General features: G+C 40.3%; 1 protein-coding gene across 2 annotated transcripts in view; it reads left to right on the plus strand.

Moving 5' to 3' along the window:
- Positions 1–3810: 3810 nt before the first annotated feature.
- Positions 3811–22931, plus strand: part of kcnd2 (potassium voltage-gated channel, Shal-related subfamily, member 2) — a 276285-nt gene continuing 257164 nt past the window's right edge. The window contains exons 1-2 of one of the 2 annotated variants that reach the window (XM_052030905.1): positions 3811–4456; positions 4841–6052. In XM_052030905.1, the coding sequence (XP_051886865.1) occupies positions 4941–6052 (1112 nt within the window). In that variant the 5' untranslated portion in view covers positions 3811–4456; positions 4841–4940. Of the gene's footprint in view, positions 4457–4683; positions 6053–22931 lie in introns of those variants that run through there. The other variant, XM_052030906.1, reaches the window with a different exon arrangement.

Genomic DNA, 22931 nt, shown 5'->3' on the forward strand with positions numbered 1-22931 from the left:
GGCTGGAAACAGTGCTATGGAAGGAGACAGAGAACCTTGTGGAGTAAAGGTCCAGCATGGACCAATTGGATCAAATTCTGCATTCTATATTCCATCCAATTCTACATGACCTAACTGTTCAGGAAATGCAATACAATACATGACCTTGGGTTTCTAAGCACAACCAGGGTTCTGTGTGACTAATAGCCAACTGGAGATATATTTGCGTTATTATATGTTTGTGTTAAGCCATGGACCCGAGACATTAACTGTTTCTTTACCCTCTCCTGGCCTGCTGGGTATTTCCAGCATTTGAAGTATTTCACTTTTCTATAAATGTGTTCCTTTTCTAACATGGCTCTTTAATAACTGATGGAAGTAAAATAGTGGTTTATTCTCTTGTTACCTTCCAATTCAAGAAGTTCGCATTGGTATGGTTATTTACAGCCTGTCAACTTACTGACAGTTTGGGGTTATTTAATTAAAGCGCTTCTGGTTAGTAGCTGCTGTGGGGGTTGTCTTTGTCTAAATCGTCTGTCAAATTTGTCCACTTTTGTATTGCTTTCTATTAGGATAAATTGCATTTATCGGAAAAAGAACATTACAGATGCTGATACTTGGTGTACTGTGGTAACCATGGTGATAGGATCTGTAGTTGTCTGATATTTTAGTATAATTTGTAGGAGTGAGCCCAAACGAACAAATACATTGACGCACCGGTGGCACTTCAAGTTAGAAAGAAACTTTACCCTTTTCACATAAATTTCATGATTCGGTGAGGACTGTGAATGTGCATACTGTGTTGGTTTATTCAAGAACACTGTCATTTATGTAACATACAGCTGCGCCCAACTACTCTGGCCAACAGCTTTCAATGAAAATGTCACCGTCAATCAAAACAGTAGTCCCCTTTCAAGATGATTGTAGGTGAATACAATTTGTGCGTTGGCATACCCGCAATCGCGCTCAAATTAAGCATTTGGTATGTACATCAAACCTAAGGAAGACATTTCCATCAAAATGATAGAAAGTTTTCCATTTAGAAAATATAGCTAATAAACCAGCAGAGATTCACATTCTGATTCACAAAAAGACAGCCCCAATACAAGATCAAACGTTCTTTCTAAACTGCAATCTTTCAGTACACCTTTTTTTTACAAAACGTTTAATTCAAGTGCAGTGCTACCCTATCACATTGATGGTAAATGTATCGGAACCATGTATTCACTCATGCATTTGCTGTGAGAGTTGTGCCGACACATCATCAAAATTATTACCAATCTAGTGTTATACCAAATGAATCTTGTTTAAATAATGTGTTTCGCTGCACTTCAGCAGGCAGTTACAATAGGAAATAAACAACTCAATGTTTACAAAACACTTTTATCCAACTTTTGGTCTTCTCTTGTCTTGTCATTTAACATTACATTACCTCGTGTTTTGTCAAAGCTACAACAGCTGAAATTTAATGATTTAGTTAATGGGAATAGATTTTAAAAACATTCCATCGTAAAATGGCCCATTTCGATTTACCTTTGTTTGGGGGAAAGGGAATCTATTTGGACTAAATATATCAATTCACCCAAGATGTCTAAAGAGTCTGTGGCATACCTATAATTGTTAAACATAGAGGTCACACGTAATTAATTTTCTTCATTAGCGGGTCAGTTAATTTAATGCGATCTGATATTTAACAGTAGAACATTTGATCTTTCAACCTGTATTGGGACTTACAGTTGCAATTCTTTCATTAGACTTTTAAATTATAGAGTTATACAACACGGAATTAGGCCCTTCGGCCCAACTCGTCCATGCTGACCAAGATTCCCCTCTAAACTAGTCTCATTTGCCTGCGTTTAGCCCATGTCCCTCTAAACTATTCCTTATCTATGTACCCGTCTCCTTATCTATGTACCTGTCTAAGTACCTTTTAAATGTTGCTAATGTACCTGCCTCAACCATTTTCTCAGGCAGCTCATTCCATATACTGTCCACTCTCTGGGTGAAAAAGTTGCCTCTCAGATTCCTATTAAATCTCTTCCCTCTCACCTTAAACCTATGCCCTCTAGTTCTCCAACCTGGAGAAAAAGACTGTGTGCATTGACCTTATCTGTGCCCCACATGATTTTTTACATCTCTATAAAATCACCCCTCATTCTCCTACACTCCATTGAAAAAAATCCCAATCTACTTAACTTCATTCCATGACTCAGTCCCTCGATTCCTGGCAACATCCTCTTAAATCTCCTCTGCACTCTTTCCAGTTTAATGGTATCTTTCCTATAGCAGGGTGACCAAAACTGAACACAATATACCAAATGCGGCCTCGCCATGGCCTTGTACAACTACAACATAACATCCCAACTTCTATACTCAATGCCCTGACCAATGAAGGTCAGGCTGCCAAAACCTTTCTTCATAACCTTGCCCACCTGCGATCCCACTTTCGGGGAACTCCTAGGTCCCTATACAAAATTATTAAGAGCAACTTGTGCTTGTATAACACTTTTCTCAACCTCAGGGCATCCAAGTCATTTTGGAATCAATTAACCACTTTGTAATTACAGTTTTAGAGTAGGCACGGGACAGATAATTTCTAAACAATTCTCAATGTGATAACAACCAGATATTCTGATTTCCTATTGTTGAGTGTAAAATACTGGCTCAAACACCTTTGATGATGCTCCCAATTTTTTTCCCAAGATGTTCCAATGAAATCTTTTAGATTCACCTGAGAGCACAGCTACTGAATCAGATTAACATCTCATCAGAAAAAAATCTCTGACAATACGCCGTGACATCAGCACTGAAGTATTAAGCTCTGTTTTAGTTTTCAAGTGGGGTCTTTGAATCCAGAACTATTGCTGACTTAGAACTAAGTGTACTAGCATGTGATCTAAAGGTGGGCCATTTTTACTCTGGTCATTAAGTTCTTTATTTGCAATGCGGTTCAGTAACATAGGGACATAAGAAATCAGATCAGTTGTAGGCCATAAAAATCTTCAACCTGCTCCACCGTTCAAGGTCAGATCAGCGATGACCTCAACTCCAGTTTCTCGACATCTCCACAATCGTTAAGACCATTGTCAAAATATAAATCGACGTCTCAACCTTAAGTACCTGAATGACTCGGAATCCGTGACTCTCTGGAATAGAGAATTCCAAAGCCTGACAACTCTAGCAGAGAAGAGATTTCTCCTCAATACAGCCTAAAACGAATGTCCCTTTATCCCGAGACTCTGCCCCCCTTATTCTAGACTCCCTCACTGAGGGAACATTTTCGTAGCATCTATCCCATCAAGCCCTTTCAGAATCTTGTTTTTGACAAAATCACCTTCTTCTAACTCAATCTTCACTAAACAACCTCTTCATCCCGGAGGAATGACCTAGATCAATTCCTTATTATGGTTCCTACCACGAAGCGCAAATTATGTGCAGTGTCCTTGCCAACATTTATCACTCAGCAGCAGCACCAATAGCGGATTATTTGGTCAACGTCCTATACTATTTTGTGGGATCTTGCTGTGCTCAGGTTAAACTAGGACGTGTTTGCTCTATTTGAAAAGTATTTAATTGACTATTAAGCACTCGGAACTTGCATTGGTCGTGAAAGGCTACAAATAAATGTTTTCTTTATTAATTAGTTTTGAATTCTTATTAAACTTGGTAATATTTTACAACGTTAAAAACTGCTCAGATATCCAAATACACTGTTACTGTCTCCTGCCTTTAATGTAACCCCCTAAAACGCTTATATTTTACACACACCCGTTTCGATTTTGATTGCTCGGGTTTGACCTGAAATTTTATCGCCCTCTGCAGGTTGATTTCATTGCCGGGACTTTGCAGCAGGGAAGCAGAAAGAAATACTCGGAATTGAAGAGCTGAAACACTGCCTTGGAGTATCTGAAACGAGAACTCGAACCGGACGGGATCTTCCTCTCTTTATCTTGTATAAACGGCAGAGAAACACGTAGACGGCAAAAGCGAAAAGCGCACAGGAGTTACTATAGCGACGGACGCTGCGAATTGTAATGAAATCTAGTCACTAATATTTTGCAAGAGCGTTGGATTTTTTCTGGTTTCAACAATCGATTTTATTTTACGGAAGTTCTGGTACCAGAAGCATCGGCCCACCCCACCCAACCATAAAATTAAAAACAATGTAAGTCTTGATCTTACATCGAGGTCCCCTTGAATACACAATAGCTGACGGTTATGAACCACCCACACGGTCTCAGAACAAGGAAGTCCAACTGCGCCTCAGTCTTGCGAGTGCCTTCATATATTCTGTCTATAAATGTATATGGAAAACGATCTCGCCCTTCTATCAGAGGTACTGTACTGCAAAGAGTGGAGAAGTGGAATATGTTCAGGTCTTACATCGTCTACAGAATCGTCAAGCGTGATTACGTTTCCTGAACTTGTTGCTGGTGGACTGGAAGCTCTATTGAGGGACTCTCCTGTCACTGATCCGGTACAGGTTATTTGCATTTTTTATACATAGCATACATTGATAATGCACATAATGTATATAAAATTGTGGATTGCATCGATACAGGTCTGAAACCTCTGAGCATCCGACAAGTGGCCGGTGTTTCAGAGAGGTACGACAACAAATAGTTAAAATGTTCTTTTGATAACACCTGGTAAATGTGCGTCTGCTTCTGAAGTTGATGCCTGGAGGTACACAACTGCATTAAGACGGTACTCTTTAAAATGCATGTGTATACAGATCATACCGAGATAGAAAATGCTGCAAAATAAAAATTGGCAATCGTTTGCAGTAGGGAGCTTGCCTTTATTTGATTTCCCACTCCTGCAAATTACATTCCCATTCTGGTTTGTTTTATCTTTCCAGATGTCAGACGCGCAACATCCAGCCTGGTTTTGAGTCAGGAGCGACCCGTTTCTCTCCAGCCACCCACCCATCCCGGTCAGATCGCAGTGAATCGCTAAGGATGGCAGCAGGGGTAGCAGCCTGGCTGCCGTTCGCCCGGGCGGCGGCTATCGGGTGGATGCCGGTGGCTAGCCACCCCATGCCCGCCGCCCCCAGCGACAGAAAGCGGCCGCAGGACGGGCTGGTCATCCTCAACGTGAGCGGCAGGCGCTTCCAGACGTGGCGGAGCACTCTGGAGAGGTACCCTGACACCTTGCTGGGCAGTTCGGAGAAGGACTTCTTCTACAACGACGAGATCAGAGAGTATTTCTTCGACCGCGACCCGGACATCTTCAGGAACATCTTGAATTTCTACCGCACCGGCAAGCTGCACTACCCGAGGCACGAGTGCATCTCGGCTTACGACGAGGAGCTCTCCTTCTTCGGCATCATCCCCGAGATCATCGGCGACTGCTGCTATGAGGAGTACAAGGACCGAAAGCGCGAAAACGTCGAGCGCATCATGGACGACGCCGAGGACGAGCTGAGCGGCGAGAACCGCCTGCCGTCCCTGACGGCGCGCCAGAAGGTGTGGCGGGCTTTCGAGAACCCGCACACCAGCACCCTGGCGCTTGTGCTCTACTACGTCACCGGCTTCTTCATCGCCGTCTCGGTGATGGCCAACGTGGTGGAGACAGTGCCGTGCGGCGCCATGCCGGGGAGCGTCAAGGAGCTGCCGTGCGGCGAGCGCTACGCCCTGGCCTTCTTCTGCCTCGACACGGCATGCGTCATGATCTTCACCGTCGAGTACCTGCTGCGCCTCATGGCGGCCCCCAGCCGCTACCGCTTCGTCCGCAGTGTCATGAGCATCATTGACGTGGTGGCCATCATGCCCTACTATATCGGCCTGGTGATGACCGACAACGAGGACGTGAGCGGCGCCTTCGTCACCCTGCGGGTCTTCAGGGTCTTCAGGATATTTAAATTCTCCCGCCACTCACAGGGCCTGCGCATCCTGGGCTACACCCTCAAGAGTTGCGCCTCCGAGCTCGGCTTTCTCCTCTTCTCCCTCACCATGGCCATTATCATCTTCGCCACGGTTATGTTTTACGCCGAGAAGGGTTCCAGTGCCACCAAGTTCACCAGCATCCCGGCTGCTTTCTGGTACACCATTGTCACCATGACCACTCTGGGGTAAGTGCTTGGGTTTCTTTGCACTTTCGATGGTGCAAGTTTGCCTCCTTCCAGTTGTGTGTTTTCCTTTACCTGTGCCTCGCATTGAGTGGAACTGTTTGATCTGGGTACCACTTGATTCATTGGCTACCAAAGGTAGGAGTTATTATCATCGTGGAGTTCTTTGTTATTTTGGAGTAAACTTTATTGCAGAAAGCCAGCCTTGGATTTCAGTGAACTTCTTGAAAGAGCATTGTTTTTAAAGAGTTCTCTGAACTGGTGTACTGTTTGTGGAGAAGGTGTGAAATTGTTTGTAATAACAACCAATATAATCTGTTTGCCATGAAGGTTGATCTGCATAAATCAGATACTATTTGAAGTGCTTGATAATTCAATCCTTTTGCTTAACAGAATTTTGGAGAGTTTGCAACTTATCCTTTTTCTCCACCCGTCAGCATGTGTCATTTTCATACAGGTTTGATCTATGCTGGTATTTTCGTGAGACATAAAAATAGGCATTATAACTCTGAAAGTTATATTTGACAAATTAAATAAGCATTCAGTTTTAAAAATATACACTACAGTATTGCCACCAAGTCCAGTATTCTCAGCACTTCTGAAATGTTGGTATGTAAAATTACACCTATCTTTTTAATAGTCTGTGCTATCATCTGATATTAAGCTGTGTTGTATACTTGTAATTCAGCAAACATGGATAGGTGTTTAGTAAAATATGAGGCAGCTTGGAGAACCAGATGCTGCTATTGTGCTGAATATGACCATCTGTGTCACTTATTATCTGACCTAATGGAACAAAACAGACCTGGTCCAGGTGAATGATGAAACCTAAAATTTTGGTCAAAGTGTCAGTTATGTGAATGAAGTGGTGTACAATTCCATTTGTATTAATTAAATTTTATCATCCTTGGGCTGTAAGGTTCTTTTTGTATACAAAGGTAATATATGTTAGTAGGTCTTTCATCTTGTGTTACACATCATGCTGGAAAAATTCTGGTGATGGGATAATGAATAACTGGAGGTAACGACGACAACTCTGTGGTTGAGTTCGTGTACTGAATGAAGACAGTTTTCTACTGGTATTTATAAACATTTGTCAGTTCTGTTTAAGGTGCATGGAAATATACATGTTATAAACCACAATAAGCAATTTCACAAAACATTGTATGGTTTAGATTAAATCTGCATCTGGTCTTCAGTGAGATACACATACTGTCATGTGGAGGCCTAAATATGGAGTTTGAAAGGTGGGATCAACAAATTGCTGGATTATTAAGTGTCATTTATATCAATTTATTAATTCTCGAAGATAAGGCCTACAACTGGCTTGGCTCTGGAGGAAAGTTGTTAGAAAGCCATAAGATAAATGACTCTACACACGATTCTGCAACTGACAGTTTAAAAAATTATCATTATATTGCATGAAGCTGTCAACGATTTTCAAAAGTTTGCATCATAAATTAATAAAAAAGCCTCTATAATATCCTGGACTTTTATTAATTGCCCCTCCTGAAATTGTGGGCTCTGCTGTATTACAAGAAAGGTATCAGTGCTCTGAGCACCTCACTAAAATGGCCATTCGTCACCAGTTGGGGTCTTCTGCACATTGCTTGGCTATTGCTTATGGGGCTGGGGAGTAAGCTTTCACAGAGTACTACAGCACTGAAACAGACCCTTCGGCCCATCTAGTCCATGCCACCCTGCCCAGTCCCATCTACTTGCACCCGGGCCATATCCCTCCAAACCCCTCCCATCCATGTACCTATCCAAACTTGTCTTAAATGTTACAATTGAACCCAAATCTACCATTTCCACTGGCAGCTTGTTCCACACTCGCACCACCCTCTGAGTAAAGAAGTTTCCCCTCAGATTCCCCTTAAATATTTCACCTTTCACCCTAAACCGATGTCCTCTAGTTCTAGTCTCACCCAACCTTAGGGGGAAAAAGCCTGCATGCATTCACCCTATCTATACCCCTCATAATTTTGTATACCTCCATAAGATATCCCCTCATTCTCCTGAGCTCCAGGGAATAAAGTCCTAACCTATTCAGCCTTTCCCTGTAACTCAGGTCCTCAAGTCCTGGCAACATCCTTGAAAATTTTCTCTGCACTCTTTCAAGCTTATTGATATCTTTCCTGTAGATAGGTGACCAGAATGGCACACAATACTTTACATTTGGCCTCACCAACGTCTTGTACAACTTCAACATAACATCCTAACTCCAGTACACAGTGCCCTGATTTAAGAAGGCCAGTGCCAAAAGCTCTCCTTACGACCCTATCTACCTATGATGCCACTTTCAAGGAACTATGAATCTGTATTCCCAAGTTCCTTTCTTCTACTGCACACCTCAGAGCCCTACCATTCACTGTGTAAGCCTTACCCTGGTTTGTCCTCCCAGAGTGCAACACCTCACACTTGTCTGCATTAAATTCCATCAGTCATTCTTTAGCCCATTCACCTAGCTGGCCAAGGTCACACTGCAAGCTTTGATAACCTTCATCATTGTCCACTATGCCCCCAGTCTTGGTGTCATCTGCAAATTTGCTGATCTAGTTTACCATGTTATCATCTGAATCATTAATATATATGATAAACAACAACGGACCCAGCACTGATTCCCTGCAGCACACCACTAGACACAGTCAGAGAGACAACCATTTACTACCACTCTGGCTTCTCCCACTAAGCCAATGTTGAATCCAATTGGCTACTTCATCCTGAATACCAAATGACTTAATCATTCTGGCTGGTCCTGAAGGTTGAGGAATCAGATGCAACGCTGGCCTATCTAGTGCAACCCTTTTATTTGAATTGGGTCACTCATCTGAATGGAAAAGGTAAATTAAGTAGAGACACGAGATTCTGCAGATACTGGGATGTGGAGAAATACACACAAAATGCCGGAGGAAGTCAGCAGATTAGGCAGCATCTATGGAGGGAAATAAACAGTTGACATTTTGGGTTGAGACCTGATGAAGGGTCTTGACCCAAAATGTCGACTCTTTATTTCCCTCCATAGATGCTGTCTGACTTGCTAAGTTCCTCTAGCACGTTGTGTGTATTTTTCCAGATTCCAGCATCTGCGGAATCTCTTGTGTCTCTATTTAATTTGCCTTTTCAATTCAGACGAGTGACCCAGTTCAAATAAAGGGGTTGCATTAGATAAGCCAGTGTTGCGTCTGATTCCTAAGCATAATGTGTCCAGCCCTTCAGCTCAACGTGATTGAGCTCTCCCCCAGACTCGGTACTGAGCCCAGCATGTTCCATACTTTCATGCTGTGGAGCAGAGATGTGGAAGTTAAAGACATGCTGAAGAGCAGAGTGCATATGGGCAACAATTCCCTATGGGATTCCTCTACACATCAGAGCATTATTCATCCAGCATTCTCTTTTCATGAGGTTCACTGAATAGTGACCTGCTGTGCAAAAACATTCAGATTTCCTTTCTATGGTCCAAGTTTGCTGAGGCATTTCTAGTGTGTGGCATAGTACAATCTCCAGAATTTTCTTTCGAATGTTAATGTATTTGATTATTAATTGTTTTTGTATGGCAGTATGATGAATGGAAGACATTTTACTTAGCTTGTTATCAAGGAAGCGACAAGTAACTGGATATATGAGGAGTTTAAATAATCACATAATGACAGATAGTTTCATAGAGCAATATAGCATGGATACAGGCCCTTCAGCCAACAGTGGCAGTTCTAAGCATAGGTTTTTGTGGACATTTCAAAAGTTTGTAAATATTTCTTCTGTTCACTTACAACAGAAGGTTTTAAAAGGTCTTTCCTGCATTATTTGCATTTACGTTGATGGAGAGCAAAGGGAAACGTACAGAATGAACTGAGAGTAAGAAGTACATGGCAGAATGCATAGGTATTCTAGTAATAGGCTTATCAACTTGATTGCTGTCCTTCGAATTCTTCATTGTATGCACACAGATGAGTTGTTAAAGCAGTAACTGCTGTTTAAAATAAAAACACAGAACACTTAAATGTAGTTTTAATATTTCACTAAGATAAAAATAAAATAAATTATAATACAGCTCTCCCACTATTAGTGATGGATAGTTGAAAACTACTAGTGTTAATTCATGTTTATTATTAAGATGGTGTACCATCTAATTGCCAAGTTTCTTAATTAAAAAAAATGAGGCATTTAATCATCACTACTTTTGGTGGGTTGTGGAAGTTAAATATATCCTCATTTTTTTTTCCCAGTGGTTATCCAGAATCTAGCTTTGCACAGGCAGTTGTATCTATTTAAAGATGCTAATTATTCCCTTTTGACCATTCAAAACAAAAAGAAACTTTACAGACTATTGCCATCATAACACTATAATGTGCTGGAACAATTAACATAAACATGGGGCTTTGTTAGCAAATGAAATGTGCTATTTGTACCTCAGTGTCTTCATACACTAATATGATCTTGTGAAACTCTGGGCTACATGTGTAATTTTGTATTAACAATTTAAGTGGTTAATTTCACCTACAATGCTGAAATGAAGTACAATTTGGGCAAACTAAAACCTAAAGTTATAAGAAGTTACATGACAGTTTTATTTGTTACAAAAAATTGGAATTTCATCAGATGAATATCTATTGAGGCTTTTTGTATTTTTGTCCAAAAAATTTCCTAGATGTCATTTCATAATGTGTAACTGAGAAGAAATCCAATTATTCTTCAGTACGGAGGTAAAATCTAATGGATTTTGTGCAAATATTTGAGGGTAGTTATTGATGGTTTTTTTTTGTACTTCATCTCATTAATGAGTTCGAGTTCTGCAACATGCCTCGTGTAACTTATTACTTCTTCAATATGTAAGTGTAAATTCTAAATGTGGCCATTCTTTCTGGAAATTGAGTCAACAATGGGTAATGGAATTTGATTCATAGCAACTGTTGAAGGTACAGAATTGTTTCCAGTGCAGTGACTAATGCAGGCATATTTGGATTGTGAATTATCACAGTCACAGTATAGGGATAGGCACTAACACAATGTCAGAGTATACTGTTTAGGTAGATTATGCTGCCATGCAGCTCTTTAATGTTGTTTTGACACTAATCCTGCCAAACTACACTTTAGCTAACAAGATCTCTTAACCTTGCAGAGTAGAACATGTGTTTGGTAGCAGGAAGAACTTTGGCTGCAGACCAGATGTCATCAAGACTTGCTCATGAATTCATCAGTTTTTTTTCTACCTGGACTATTACTGTTTGGGGGTTTTAAACTTTATGGAGCTATTCAGATGTGTCAAGGTCTACAGCGTACCTGTAAAGTGTGCCATGTGCTTGATTTCTGTGCAAACCTTTTGCTTCTTGGCATGGGTACATTTAATGTTCCACAGAATCAGCATGGCAATTGTGCAAACTGAGATTGACTTAGAACAGATCTGATAGCTCAGAAGCAGCCGTCAGAGAGGCTCTGTGGACCATCAGCAATAGAATTATACTTCACCATTATATGTAACCTCATGGCCCAGCATGTCCTTCACTCTGCCCCATAATCAAGCCAGGAAGACAACCCAGGTTCAATGAGAAATGTAGAGGGATTTGCTGGGAGCAGCACCAGCTGTACCTAAAAATGAGGTGTCAATAAAGTTCCAGCACCGGATGACATATGTGCCAAACAATAAAACAACAGCATGCAGTAGACAGAGTTGAGCAATCTCTGAATCAATATATTGGGTCAAAATCTGCAGTTATACCACATCTAGTTGTGAATAGTAGATAATAATTAAACTGCTGATGAGAGGAAGAGGCACCAAGAGCCTTCCAGCATGTGAATGCTAAAGACAAGGCCAAAGCATTTGCAGACATAAGATAAGATTTGATTTCTTTATTAGTCACATGTACATCGAAACACACAGTGAAATGCATCTTTGTGTAGAATGTTCTGGGGGCAGCCTGCAAGTGTTACCATGCTTCCGGCGCCAACATAGCATGCCCACAACTTCCTAACCCATATGTCTTTGGAATGTGGGAGGAAACTGGAGCACCTGCAGGAAACCCATGCAGTCATGGGGAGAACATACAAACTCCTTACAGACAGCGGCCGGAATTGAACATGGGTCGCTGGCGCTGTAATAGTGTTATGCTAACTGCTATACCACTGTGCCTGTTCAGCTAGATGTGCTAAGTAGATGATTCTTCCTGGTTTCCTCCTGAGATATCCATCAAAACAGGAGCCAGTCTTCAGCCAGTTTGTCTCAATCCATGTCATGCAAAGAAATGATTGTGAGAGCAAAGGCTGTAGGACTGCACAGCATCAATGGTATGGTATTGAAGGTCTGTGCTCTAGAACCAGTCATGCCTCTAGTCAAGCTCTTTTTTTTGCTCAATTACAACACTGGCACTTACCCAACCATGTGGAAAAATGCCCAGACGTGTCGTGTTCACAAAAAGCAGGACAATTCCTTTCCAATGAGTTACTGATCAGTGACTACCACTCTAAGTAAGAAATCCTTTCACAATTCTACAAAATGCACTGTATCTATTCACGTTAGCTATTCCAAAGGCACAACCAAACCTGTAGCATTTACCACCAAGAAGGGAGGTAGGCACGTGGGAATGTCACCACCTGCAGTTTCCCTTTGCACTTGCACTTCATCCATCTTTTGCTGTTTCTTTTTTGCTGGATGTAAGTTTTGGATTTCCTCCCCGACAATATTGATCTTCACTAGAAAGAGTGCAGCAGTGTAAGAAGGCTGCTCGCCACCACCTTCTCAAGGGCAGTTAGGGAAAGGCAATAAGTGCTGGCCTTGCCATTGGTGCCCATGTGCTGGAAAAAATGAATGAATACAAAATGAACTGGGAAAAATCCACCAAATGACAGGTCGAAGAGGAAAAAAAAAGTAAAGCAGGAAGGCTTTGCTTAGCTAAGTTGGGCTGAGTGTATAACAACCTGGAACTGAACCAGATTTATTTGCAATTATTTAATGTCATGTTTGACCCTATGATGATGTGCAGACATGGATCCATGCTATCACTTGCTATCAGATCTATTTTTGCAATTTTTGGATGTGCCTGCTGCAGTCAAAGCATCAGTTGGAGGCTGGCTTTAGCTAATAGAAGCTAGTTTTAACTGGCATTAGCCACTCTCAAACTTCAACCTCCTGCTGTAGTGATAACCATCAAACCTTCACAGGCTGCACATTGAATTACTGTAATAAGTAGTAGACAGCATGAATATGGTGGGCTGCCAGCTTTGTTTTGAATGGGCACAAGTTAATTATGCATTGCATTTCCACCCCTCCCTGCCCCATCTCCCTTTTCATATCCAATTTAACATGTGAAGACTTTAAGTCATCACTCTTAAAGAATCTGAACCTCTGAACTGAACATTTGTGGATTCAGCTGTTAAATTTATTGTAATTAGACTTTTCCATTTTCTGAAAAGCAAGATGCTGGTCTTTTTCTTTTTAACGTAGGTCATTAATCAAATTCAATGTTTGAAAATTGCTGTTCCGCAACCTCTTTGAACTCCTACACTGAATTGTACCAAAAAATGGAATTAATTGTAATGCCCCAGTCAATGTGAAATCCTGCTGTTCAGTGTCTGCCTCATCCATACAAATATTGATATTTGTTTGTCTTGTGTTTTAGGATTGTACTGTAGCTGAACTTACTGTTCTTTCATCTCTGCACTTTGCTTAATCCAGATCATTGGAAGTAAAATTTCCTACATCTTCCAACAGTAAGGTTCCAATATGAAATAAGATTGGACTGTCTACCTAGCTGTTATCAAGCCTAGGTCAGAATACACAATCCATATGATTCTTCATACACTGGTAATCTTGCCCAGCGAGACAAGTAAAAAGGTTCATTTGAAAGCTTTAACAAACAGCAGATTGATGCAGTGGTGATTCTGTTATTGGTTGAAAAAATGTTATTGGGACCTAGAAGGTAAAAGTTTATTCTTTATCTGACTAATTAGAAATGTTTGAAGCTGAGGCTGAAATCAGATTGTACCTTTCCCAAGATGGTCTTCCTATATCCTTATGATGCAACACTTCACATAAAGATAAATGAATGGTCAGTACTTACTGTAAGCATGTCTGTGTATCTAAAGCCTTTCAGGGAGAGAATTCAGAAATCAGAGGTGCAAAGGGACTTTGAGTTCTAGTTTGGGATTCCTTTAATGTTAACCTTGCAGGTTGAGTTGGTAGTAAGGAAGACAAATGCAATCTTGGCATTCACTTTGAGAGGACTAGAATATAAAAGCAAGGATGTACTGCTGAAGCTTTATAAGGCATTGGTCAAACCACATTTGAAATATTGTGAGCAATTTTGGGCCCTGTATCTAAGGAAAGATGTGCTGGCCCTGGAGAGGGTCCAGAGGAGGTTCACAAGAATGATTCTGGGAATGAACAGCTTAACGTATAAAGAGCATTTGATGGCTTTAGGCCTGTACTCGATGCAGTTCAGAAGGATGCAAGGGGGGGGGGGATCGCATTGAAACCTACTGAATACTGAAGGACCTGGATAGAAGAAGAGTCCAGGATCCAAGGACATAGCTTCAGATTAAAGGGACATTCTTTTAGAACTGAGACGAGAAGGAATTTCTTCAGTCAGAGGGTGGTGAATCTGTGGAATTTGTTGCCACAGAAGGCTGTGGAGGCCAAGTCATATTTAAGGCAGAGATTGATATTTCTTGATTGATAACAGGGTTAAGGGTTACAGGGAGAAGGTGGGAAAATGGGGTTGAGGGGGAAAAATCAGCCCTGATTGAATGGTGGAGCAGGCTCCAATGGGCTGAATGGCCTAATTCTGCTCCCATGTCTTATGGTCTTTTCTGGAATTATGTTTTTGAGTTTGACGTGCTTACTAAACAATAATACTGGAAGTGTCAGCGTGGCTCAGGTTTGGAACTTGTCTTAGCATAAGTTTATAGAGTCACATGGATACTTAAACTTGGCTGACATGTCATTGCAATACTGTATTGGAAAAGGTGCCAGTTTTCAAGAAGACATTTAACTGAGGTCCTGTGGCGCTACGAGCATGAATTTCCACTGATTTCTTTGGTCAGAACATTTAACCTCAGTAACATTATCAAAGTGAGAAAACAATCAGAAATTGGTTATTTGTGGAACAATGTAATGCGTAAATTCAGTACCATATTTTCTGCAGTGACTAAACTTCAAAGTATTCAGCTGACTTTGGCATACTTTTGTCCAGCTCAAAAATATGGAAGGTTTTATATCATTGCAAGTGATTTCAATGTAGTGGGGAGAAATCATAAGGCTACTTGCCAGACAGAAATGAGAAACAAGTGGGTGTAACATATATTGCCCCTGTCCAACTGCTAGTTAGTCACTGTTCTGTCAGAGTTGGATGGAAGGCCCTTTTAATGCTCACATCTAAATCTCATGACAGAGATCTCATGACATCTCATCTACTTTAGGACTCAGTGAACTTAAAAGTGTGTTTGTATGTTCCATCCAATGCCAGTAGGTAGCCCAATCAAAGATGAGCCCAAGAGGTAATGTTTTAATTTATTCACGTGTGGGTTTGACAAGCAGTGATGTGCCTCTGAACTGCTGAAAGCAAGCTAAGCCACAGTAATGGATTTAGTTTTTTCTGAGCAGGGAGGCTGCTCAAAGAGGAAATCCCCCACCATCACAGAAGCTAGTATCCAGCCAACTAGATTCACTTTGTGATATCAAGAAAGGGCTGAAAGCACAGGGTATTGCAAAAGTGACAGGACCAGACAAAATCCCAGGTGTAGTTCTGAAGACCTGTGCTCCAGAATTAGTTGGACTCTACCAAGCTGTTCTGATATGTTACAGTACTAGCATCTACCCATCTTTGTGGAACATTGCCCAAATATGCCCTGTTTACAAAAAGCTAGAATGGGGTTTGACCTGCTAATTACTGCTCAGACAGTCTACTCTCAGTCGTCAATAGGGTGATGGTAGGCATCTTGTTGCTAATAAGTAAGACTAACTCCCCATTAACCAAGAGAAGGTGCAGAGGAGGTTCATGAGGGTGTTGCCTGGGATGGAGCAGTTTCATTTATGAGGAGAGGCTAGGTCTTTTTTTCCTTGAAGTGGAGGAGGTTAAGAGGGAACATGATTGAGGTTTCTAAGATTATGTGGGGTACAGATAGAGTACATTGCAGGAAACTTTCCCCTTATCTGAGGTGAATAAAATTAGGGGACATAGATTTAGAGCAAGGGATCCGAGGGGACCTTTTTCACCCAAGGTTTGTGAGTACTTGGAAAGCACTGCCTGGGAGAGTGCTGGAAGCAGAGCTGCTGACAGCATTTAAGTGTCTAGCTGTGCACTTGAATCACCTAGGTGTAGAAGGCTACTGGCTAAGTGCTGGAAAATGGGAATAATACAGATGGGTGCCCACTGGTTGGAATGGCCTGTTTCCATGCTCTGTGACTATGATTCAGTGAAACTGAACTGATACTCAATTTGGGTTTCCCCAAGACCACATGGATCAAAGAGCTGAATTCTGGAGATGAGGTGAGAGTGACTGTCTTTGGTGTTAAGGCATCCTCTGACTGTGTGGTATCAAAGCATCCTGATGAAACTGAAATCCAATGGGCACTAGAGGGAAAACACTCCAGTGGTTGGAGCCACACCTCCTCAAAAAGGAAAATAGTTAATCAACCCAGCCCCAGGACTTTACTGCAGGTGTTCTTCAGGGGAATGTCCTAGGACCAACCATCGTCGACACCTTCATTAGTGATATTCCTTCCATCAAAAAGTCAGAAGTGGGGATGTTCATCAATGATCGCTCAATGTTTGTTTCCATTTGCAGTTCCTCTTCCTTGGCAAATGAAGCAGTCTGTGCCACTATGCAACAAGATTTAGACAACATTCATGTATAGGCTGTTAAGTGGCAGGTAACATTTGTGCTACAAGAGTGCCAAGGAATGACCATCTCCAACAAGAGCTTGTTCAACCATTTGCCTTTGAGATTATTATCGTAGAATCCCATCCATTAATATCCTTGGGGTCTTTGTTAACCAGCTTCATTGGCAGGTCAGACACTGTGTATCCTGCAATGAGTGACTCACCTCGTAATACCACAAGGTCTTGCCACCATCCAAGGTGCAAGTCAAAAGTTGGATGGAACACTCTCCCTTCAGTTGCCTGGATGAGCACAGAGCCAACAACTTTCAAGAAGCGTCATGGTCGGAACAGACATTGTGGGCTGAAGGGCCTGTTCCTGTGCTGTACTGTTCTATAAGTTGAACATCATACCAGGTCAGAACAATTCACTTGACCGGCATCCCATCAACCGCCCTAAATATTCATTCCCTCCATGATCAATATTGTATTGGCTGCACTGTGTGTACAGTCAACAAAATGAAGTGCAGCTACTTGCCCAAGCCATGCCAACAACATCTCTTAAACCCACTGCCACTACCACCAAGAAGCAGCAGGGCAGCAGGTGCATTGGAACATCACACCCTGCAGGTTCCTCTCAGAGTCGCACATCATCATCCTGACTTGGAAAGATGCTGTCTGTCCTTCATTGTTGTCTCTAAAATCCTGGAGTTCCCTACCCTACATTGCTGTGGGAGTACATTCACCAGGACTGCAGTGGTTCAAGAAGGTGGCTCACCACTACCTTTGCAAGGGCATTTGGGGATAGGCAATACATACTAGCTATGCTAACAATTCCCAGATCCAGAAAATGAATGATTTAAAAAAAAATCTGGTAGCTTGAAGATGTCAGGCTGCAGTGCTTGATTCCTGCTTGCAGCCTATCAGTATCAATAAGAGCAGGCTATCAGAATGAACAAACCAGTTTCAGTTGTAGTTTATTTCAGAATTTGGCATTGTGTGCCATCCACCTAATTTGTTGCATTCTAAAGATCCTGGGAGTAATTTTCAATTCACTGGCATGGAAAGCTTGGGAATCAGATCTGCTGCCCTTTTATTTAATATTTCCATTGACATCAATTTAAAAAAAACATTTTGCAGATCGCTTGATGTTTAATCTGCTTGTGCTGCATTTAGATTTTTGCTCTGATTACTTAACCATCTATGACGTTGCTTTAACTAATCAGTCATAGTGGTTGAAGGTTGGCGCCTATAGGTATTTGTCTTATTTCATGCAGTTAGTGTGCCCTATATTAAGTTCAGAGGGAGTCATCAAATTGCCATTATTTCTGACATGTGTATCATTCAGCCTCTCTTCATCTGCGATCAAGTCATAAACAATTTCGTGTTTTTCTTTAAGCGGCAATGCTCACTCATTTAGTATTACAAAAAATGGGGTTGTTGCTGTGGCTATCAAAGAACAACCCAGACTACTCTTTACATGAATTGGCACATAACCAATTTTATTTTTAAGCATTCTTTTTAGAATGACCATGGTGGTTCATAGTTTCATTTAGACAATTCATGTTGTTTGGGCTGCAATTTGAAATTGAATTAGATTTAAATAATTCAAACTGCTGTGATTTATTTCATGAGTCTTTCTACATTGTTTTGATGAAAACAACTACTATGATTGTAAAATTCAAACGTATATCTAACAAAGTTAAATCAATTTATTATTTTTTGCGTCTCTGATTCCTGGGATAGTCCAAAAGTATGGAAGCTATGTAACTTGTATCAGCTCTGCTGGATTTCCTTTCCTTCCCCTCCCCACCTCTACTAATCTGTGAAGCATTCATTAAACAGGTCAACTCAGAATCAATAAAACCCAACTAACACAGTGATAAGTATCTTAGTAATTCTACAAATTAAGTGAATACATGCACACCATAATTGACTAAAGCAAGTATTTAAGAGAATTGAATGGTTTAATGGAGCATCACTTTAGTTATTTGCGAACAGCAAAACTTTATGTAAGAATTTAATATTTTTGAACCTATTTTCTCTCTTTCATTCATTTTCAGGTCAAACAGTGACTATGGACTTTTTTGTCACTTGTCAAATATTGACAGATTTAGCATGACCATAAAATTATTGGGGCTAATAAATACATTTATTAGATCTGTAATTAAAGACTGGATTTGATTCCCTTCAGGCAAGCTGAAAATAGTTGATAGGTGCTTTACGGTGCGAAAAATCCCTTAAAATTTATATCACTATAAAGTTAGTGGACTGTGGGTTAACTTTTTTGTTGGAATATTTTAATATGTGGGACATAACATTGAAATAAATCTATCAGTATGAGTTACTTGACCATAAATGTTGAACATTTGCTGTCCTCTGCCCAATGTGGATGCCATCCATTGTCCAAATTGTTAATTTTCTCTTATTTACAAATGTTGCAGTGTGCATTATAAATTCTCAGTGCATGACATGTCAATGCAGTCTTTGAATGAATGTATCTTGCAGAAGTCAAAACATTCATGAGTACAGAATATGAGTGTTACATTAGAACTGAAGATTCCAGAAATGTTATAATTACAATCATGAAGATGAGTAACTATCATACTGAAGAGTCACAGAGATGTACACAATGGAACCAAAATCAAAAGTAGAGAAGAGGTATATGGAGGGAGGATAGTAAAGGGTTAAACTTCTGTTACCCTGCTACACAAAATCTGGGCCACCATCATTATCTTATGGAACTGTACACCACAGTTCTTAAGTCTGTTCTGTACCTTATTTCTATTAGAAGGGCATACATTGAACACCAAAAATTTTCTATTTTGGGCACCATTGGTGTGCCTAACATCTTCCACTATCAAGGTTGCTTCTTCCCTTGTTCCTTATTTTATTATGTCTTATTACTCTGTAAATGTATATCTAATGAAATGATGCCATGTATTGGACAGAAAGTAATTCTGCTTTAAATGTAGAAATGAAAATTAACTATCACGGGCATGCAAACAATTATTTGTGTAAGTGAAGCTATGGAATGTAAACTGATGACTTTAGAAAATGGTTATAATTTAATCAAGATAAGCTCCTTCTGCAGTGACTTATGATTACATTGAGAAAATTAGAGACCAATTGGTATTTGGCTAGATTGCATTTCTCCAACCTGTTTGCGGATGGTGGAAAATTATCCAGTTATATACCAAGTAACGTTGCCAAAACCCAATATGGCAAATGATGAGAGTTCTCTTTGCTTTAGATTTAATAATGCATTATTGAGGCACTCCATGAATGGGTCAAAATTACTATTTATTAACTGTAACTCATCAGAAATTGTGAGAGTAGGATATTTCCTTTGCTTTGTAATTTTCTTATAAGCAAGGAATAAAATATTTTATTGATCTTTCTAAAGCTCGCGCAGGGATTAATTATGTCACAGTGGGATACCAGAGGAATGTGGAAACTATGTTTCTGAATTTGCCTGCATGAAATCTGGACTGTTTTTTTTATGGGACTTAACACTTCACTTTCCATAATTCCTGTTCTGAATCTTATTTCTGCTAGGGGTCCATGCATTGAAGGAGCAGTAAAATTGGGGTGCCTGTGCTATTGCTGCTACTGACATTCTCTAATGTCAAGGCTGCTTCATCCTTGCTCATTGCTGCAGTACTCTGTTACTCTATGCCAAAACATAGGTCCTTTTTAATATGGTTTAAGTGATAAAGTAACACTGATTTTTTTTTCATTCCCTTCCAACTATAGTAAAGCAGTAGATGCTGGCTTTACTCCAATAAACTTGTTGCATCTAACCAATGAGAGCAGTTTGTGGTATGATATACATAGTACTTGCAACAAAAAGCTGATCACAGCCAACAGTGTCATGCTGGGGTTTAACTTTTTTACTGCAGCCTTTTCCCATCCTTCTAAAGTTTAAGCTCATCGATACACCTGTGTACTTAATTTTTCCTTGTTTGTTCAGTTTTGATGGAGGTTGTGGAGGAAACCTGTCATGCAGATCGTACAACTGATCTGCCTGTAGGATGTCAATCCAGTCAACTGACTCGCTTTAATAACCTAAATTTTTTACTGAATGATTTGGAACCAAAAACTGCGGGACAACCTTGACTGACATTTACAGCCTTGATTTTCTTATTTCAAGTCAAAATCCCTCATTGAATTTCATTTCCTTGGTATATTCTGCACAAAATCTGGGTTCAAGAGAATTCCAGAACCTGGTTTGCTGTTCCAGACCTTCTTGTATCTCAGTGATCGATTTTTTTTTTGCATTTTAATTTTGTCTTGCTGCAGTTTGCTCTACATTTCAGAATGCTTTGTCAGATCGTCCTTTTTGAAATTTTCATTGCTGACTTTTGGTTTTGATGTTCTCGGTTACTAAATGCTTTGAATCACAGCATTTGAAGACAATAAGTATTCCTTATAGGGTTCTGAGCATACTGCACAATAAAATGAGGAGCCAACGTTGCAGGCTTAACAATCCCTGCAGCATTTTGACTGCACTTAATATCACTCTGGGACCTCTGCCAAAAAAAAATAGCTCTGGACACCTGATTATGTCTGAGGAGACTTGTCTTGGCTGTCTCCTTATTGCAAAGCAGGCTGTCAGGAAATTATGTCACCTGCTGCACCATGATTTACTGAAAGAGGCTGCAGAAAGCTTTAATGCTTCCCTTTAAATTGCTGCAGGAAACTTCTGCATGAAGCAGTGTAAAGTGTGCACACATACCAAACCAATGACCAATGCTCTCTTGGTAAGTAGCAATAACTTCACCAATATTCCTATGGAAAAGAGGTAATGGTTGGACAGGAGATATAGTTTTCAGTTTCCTTTGAGAGCAGATACTGTAAGTGCTACCCACATCTGCACTGGATGTTTTCATACTGGTCCCATAGGCTTGCAGCATAGGGTTTGTACATAATTACTGTGATACTGTGCACTCAGCTGCTCTGATACCCAATAACAGAAGGATCATTAAGCCCATCAACGACCACTGTCCTGGAAGCAGGCATGATATTTTTATGATGCAGCATTTAGCAGAGTTAGTAAATTTTTTGTAATGGAGATGGATGCTAGATTGCTGTTAAGAAAGTAGGTTACATTCGGTGCTCTGGCCCTCCTATTCAATCCTTGGAATTCACTTTCTGATTTCCTTCTCATTTATTCGCTTGGTTAAAATGACCACAAGATTGCCACATATAATGAAATATTTATCAGTTATCAATAAATAAATAAGCTACTGTCTTAAAAAAACATTAATTTTCTAATCCTGGTACTTGTGCTTTTATTTTGCAGCACAAAAAAAACAATGAATTTTACTGACAACCTAAAATTTACACTACCTTAAGAGCTAACATACATTTATAATTTTCTATCACAGCACCAAGCTCTTCATATTTTGTTTGGTCTGAATTGATGACGTGGTTCTGAGTGGTTGAATGATTCACTTAACTGCATTTACTTTAGAATTTTGTGATCAGTGCTTAGTTTGTAAAATCTTAATGCATTTTAATTGCATGTAGCTGAAGTTTTATCAAAGCTCTATGAAATTTGTTTCTAATTTAGAGACCGAAACTTACTACGATAAAGATCTTGTAAGAAATTAAAGTCGGGTTCTACTCAATTAGATTATTCTAACAACATAGACTTCTGAGCAGATCTAATATGTATGATTAAAATGGCTGAATGGCACTTCTGTTTCCCGTTTGAGTATCCTATCCTAGGATTTGAGCCCAAGTCTAAATTTGGATTACAGTGCAGTATCAAAGTACTACTCCACTGATAGGACCTCTGTTTCATGCCTAGAACAGGGAATACCTCTTGGTTTCGATTCTAGAGATATAGTGGGAAGACACAAAGAAATATGGGATCAACTAAGTTGAACAGGGGCAGCTTTGTTCAGATATGAACAATGAGTTTTGTATTTTCTGCTGTAGTTGGATGTCTTCATAATATACCTGTTCTCTATTGAAGTTTGAAATTGATAACTCACTTCATGGTTGGTTGTTTACTACTTCTTTTCCCATTGTCCCTTCACTCCTATACTCTAACCTGTCATTTT

The sequence above is a fragment of the Pristis pectinata genome, chromosome 15, assembly GCF_009764475.1.
Source record: "Pristis pectinata isolate sPriPec2 chromosome 15, sPriPec2.1.pri, whole genome shotgun sequence".
Lineage (NCBI taxonomy): Eukaryota > Metazoa > Chordata > Chondrichthyes > Rhinopristiformes > Pristidae > Pristis > Pristis pectinata.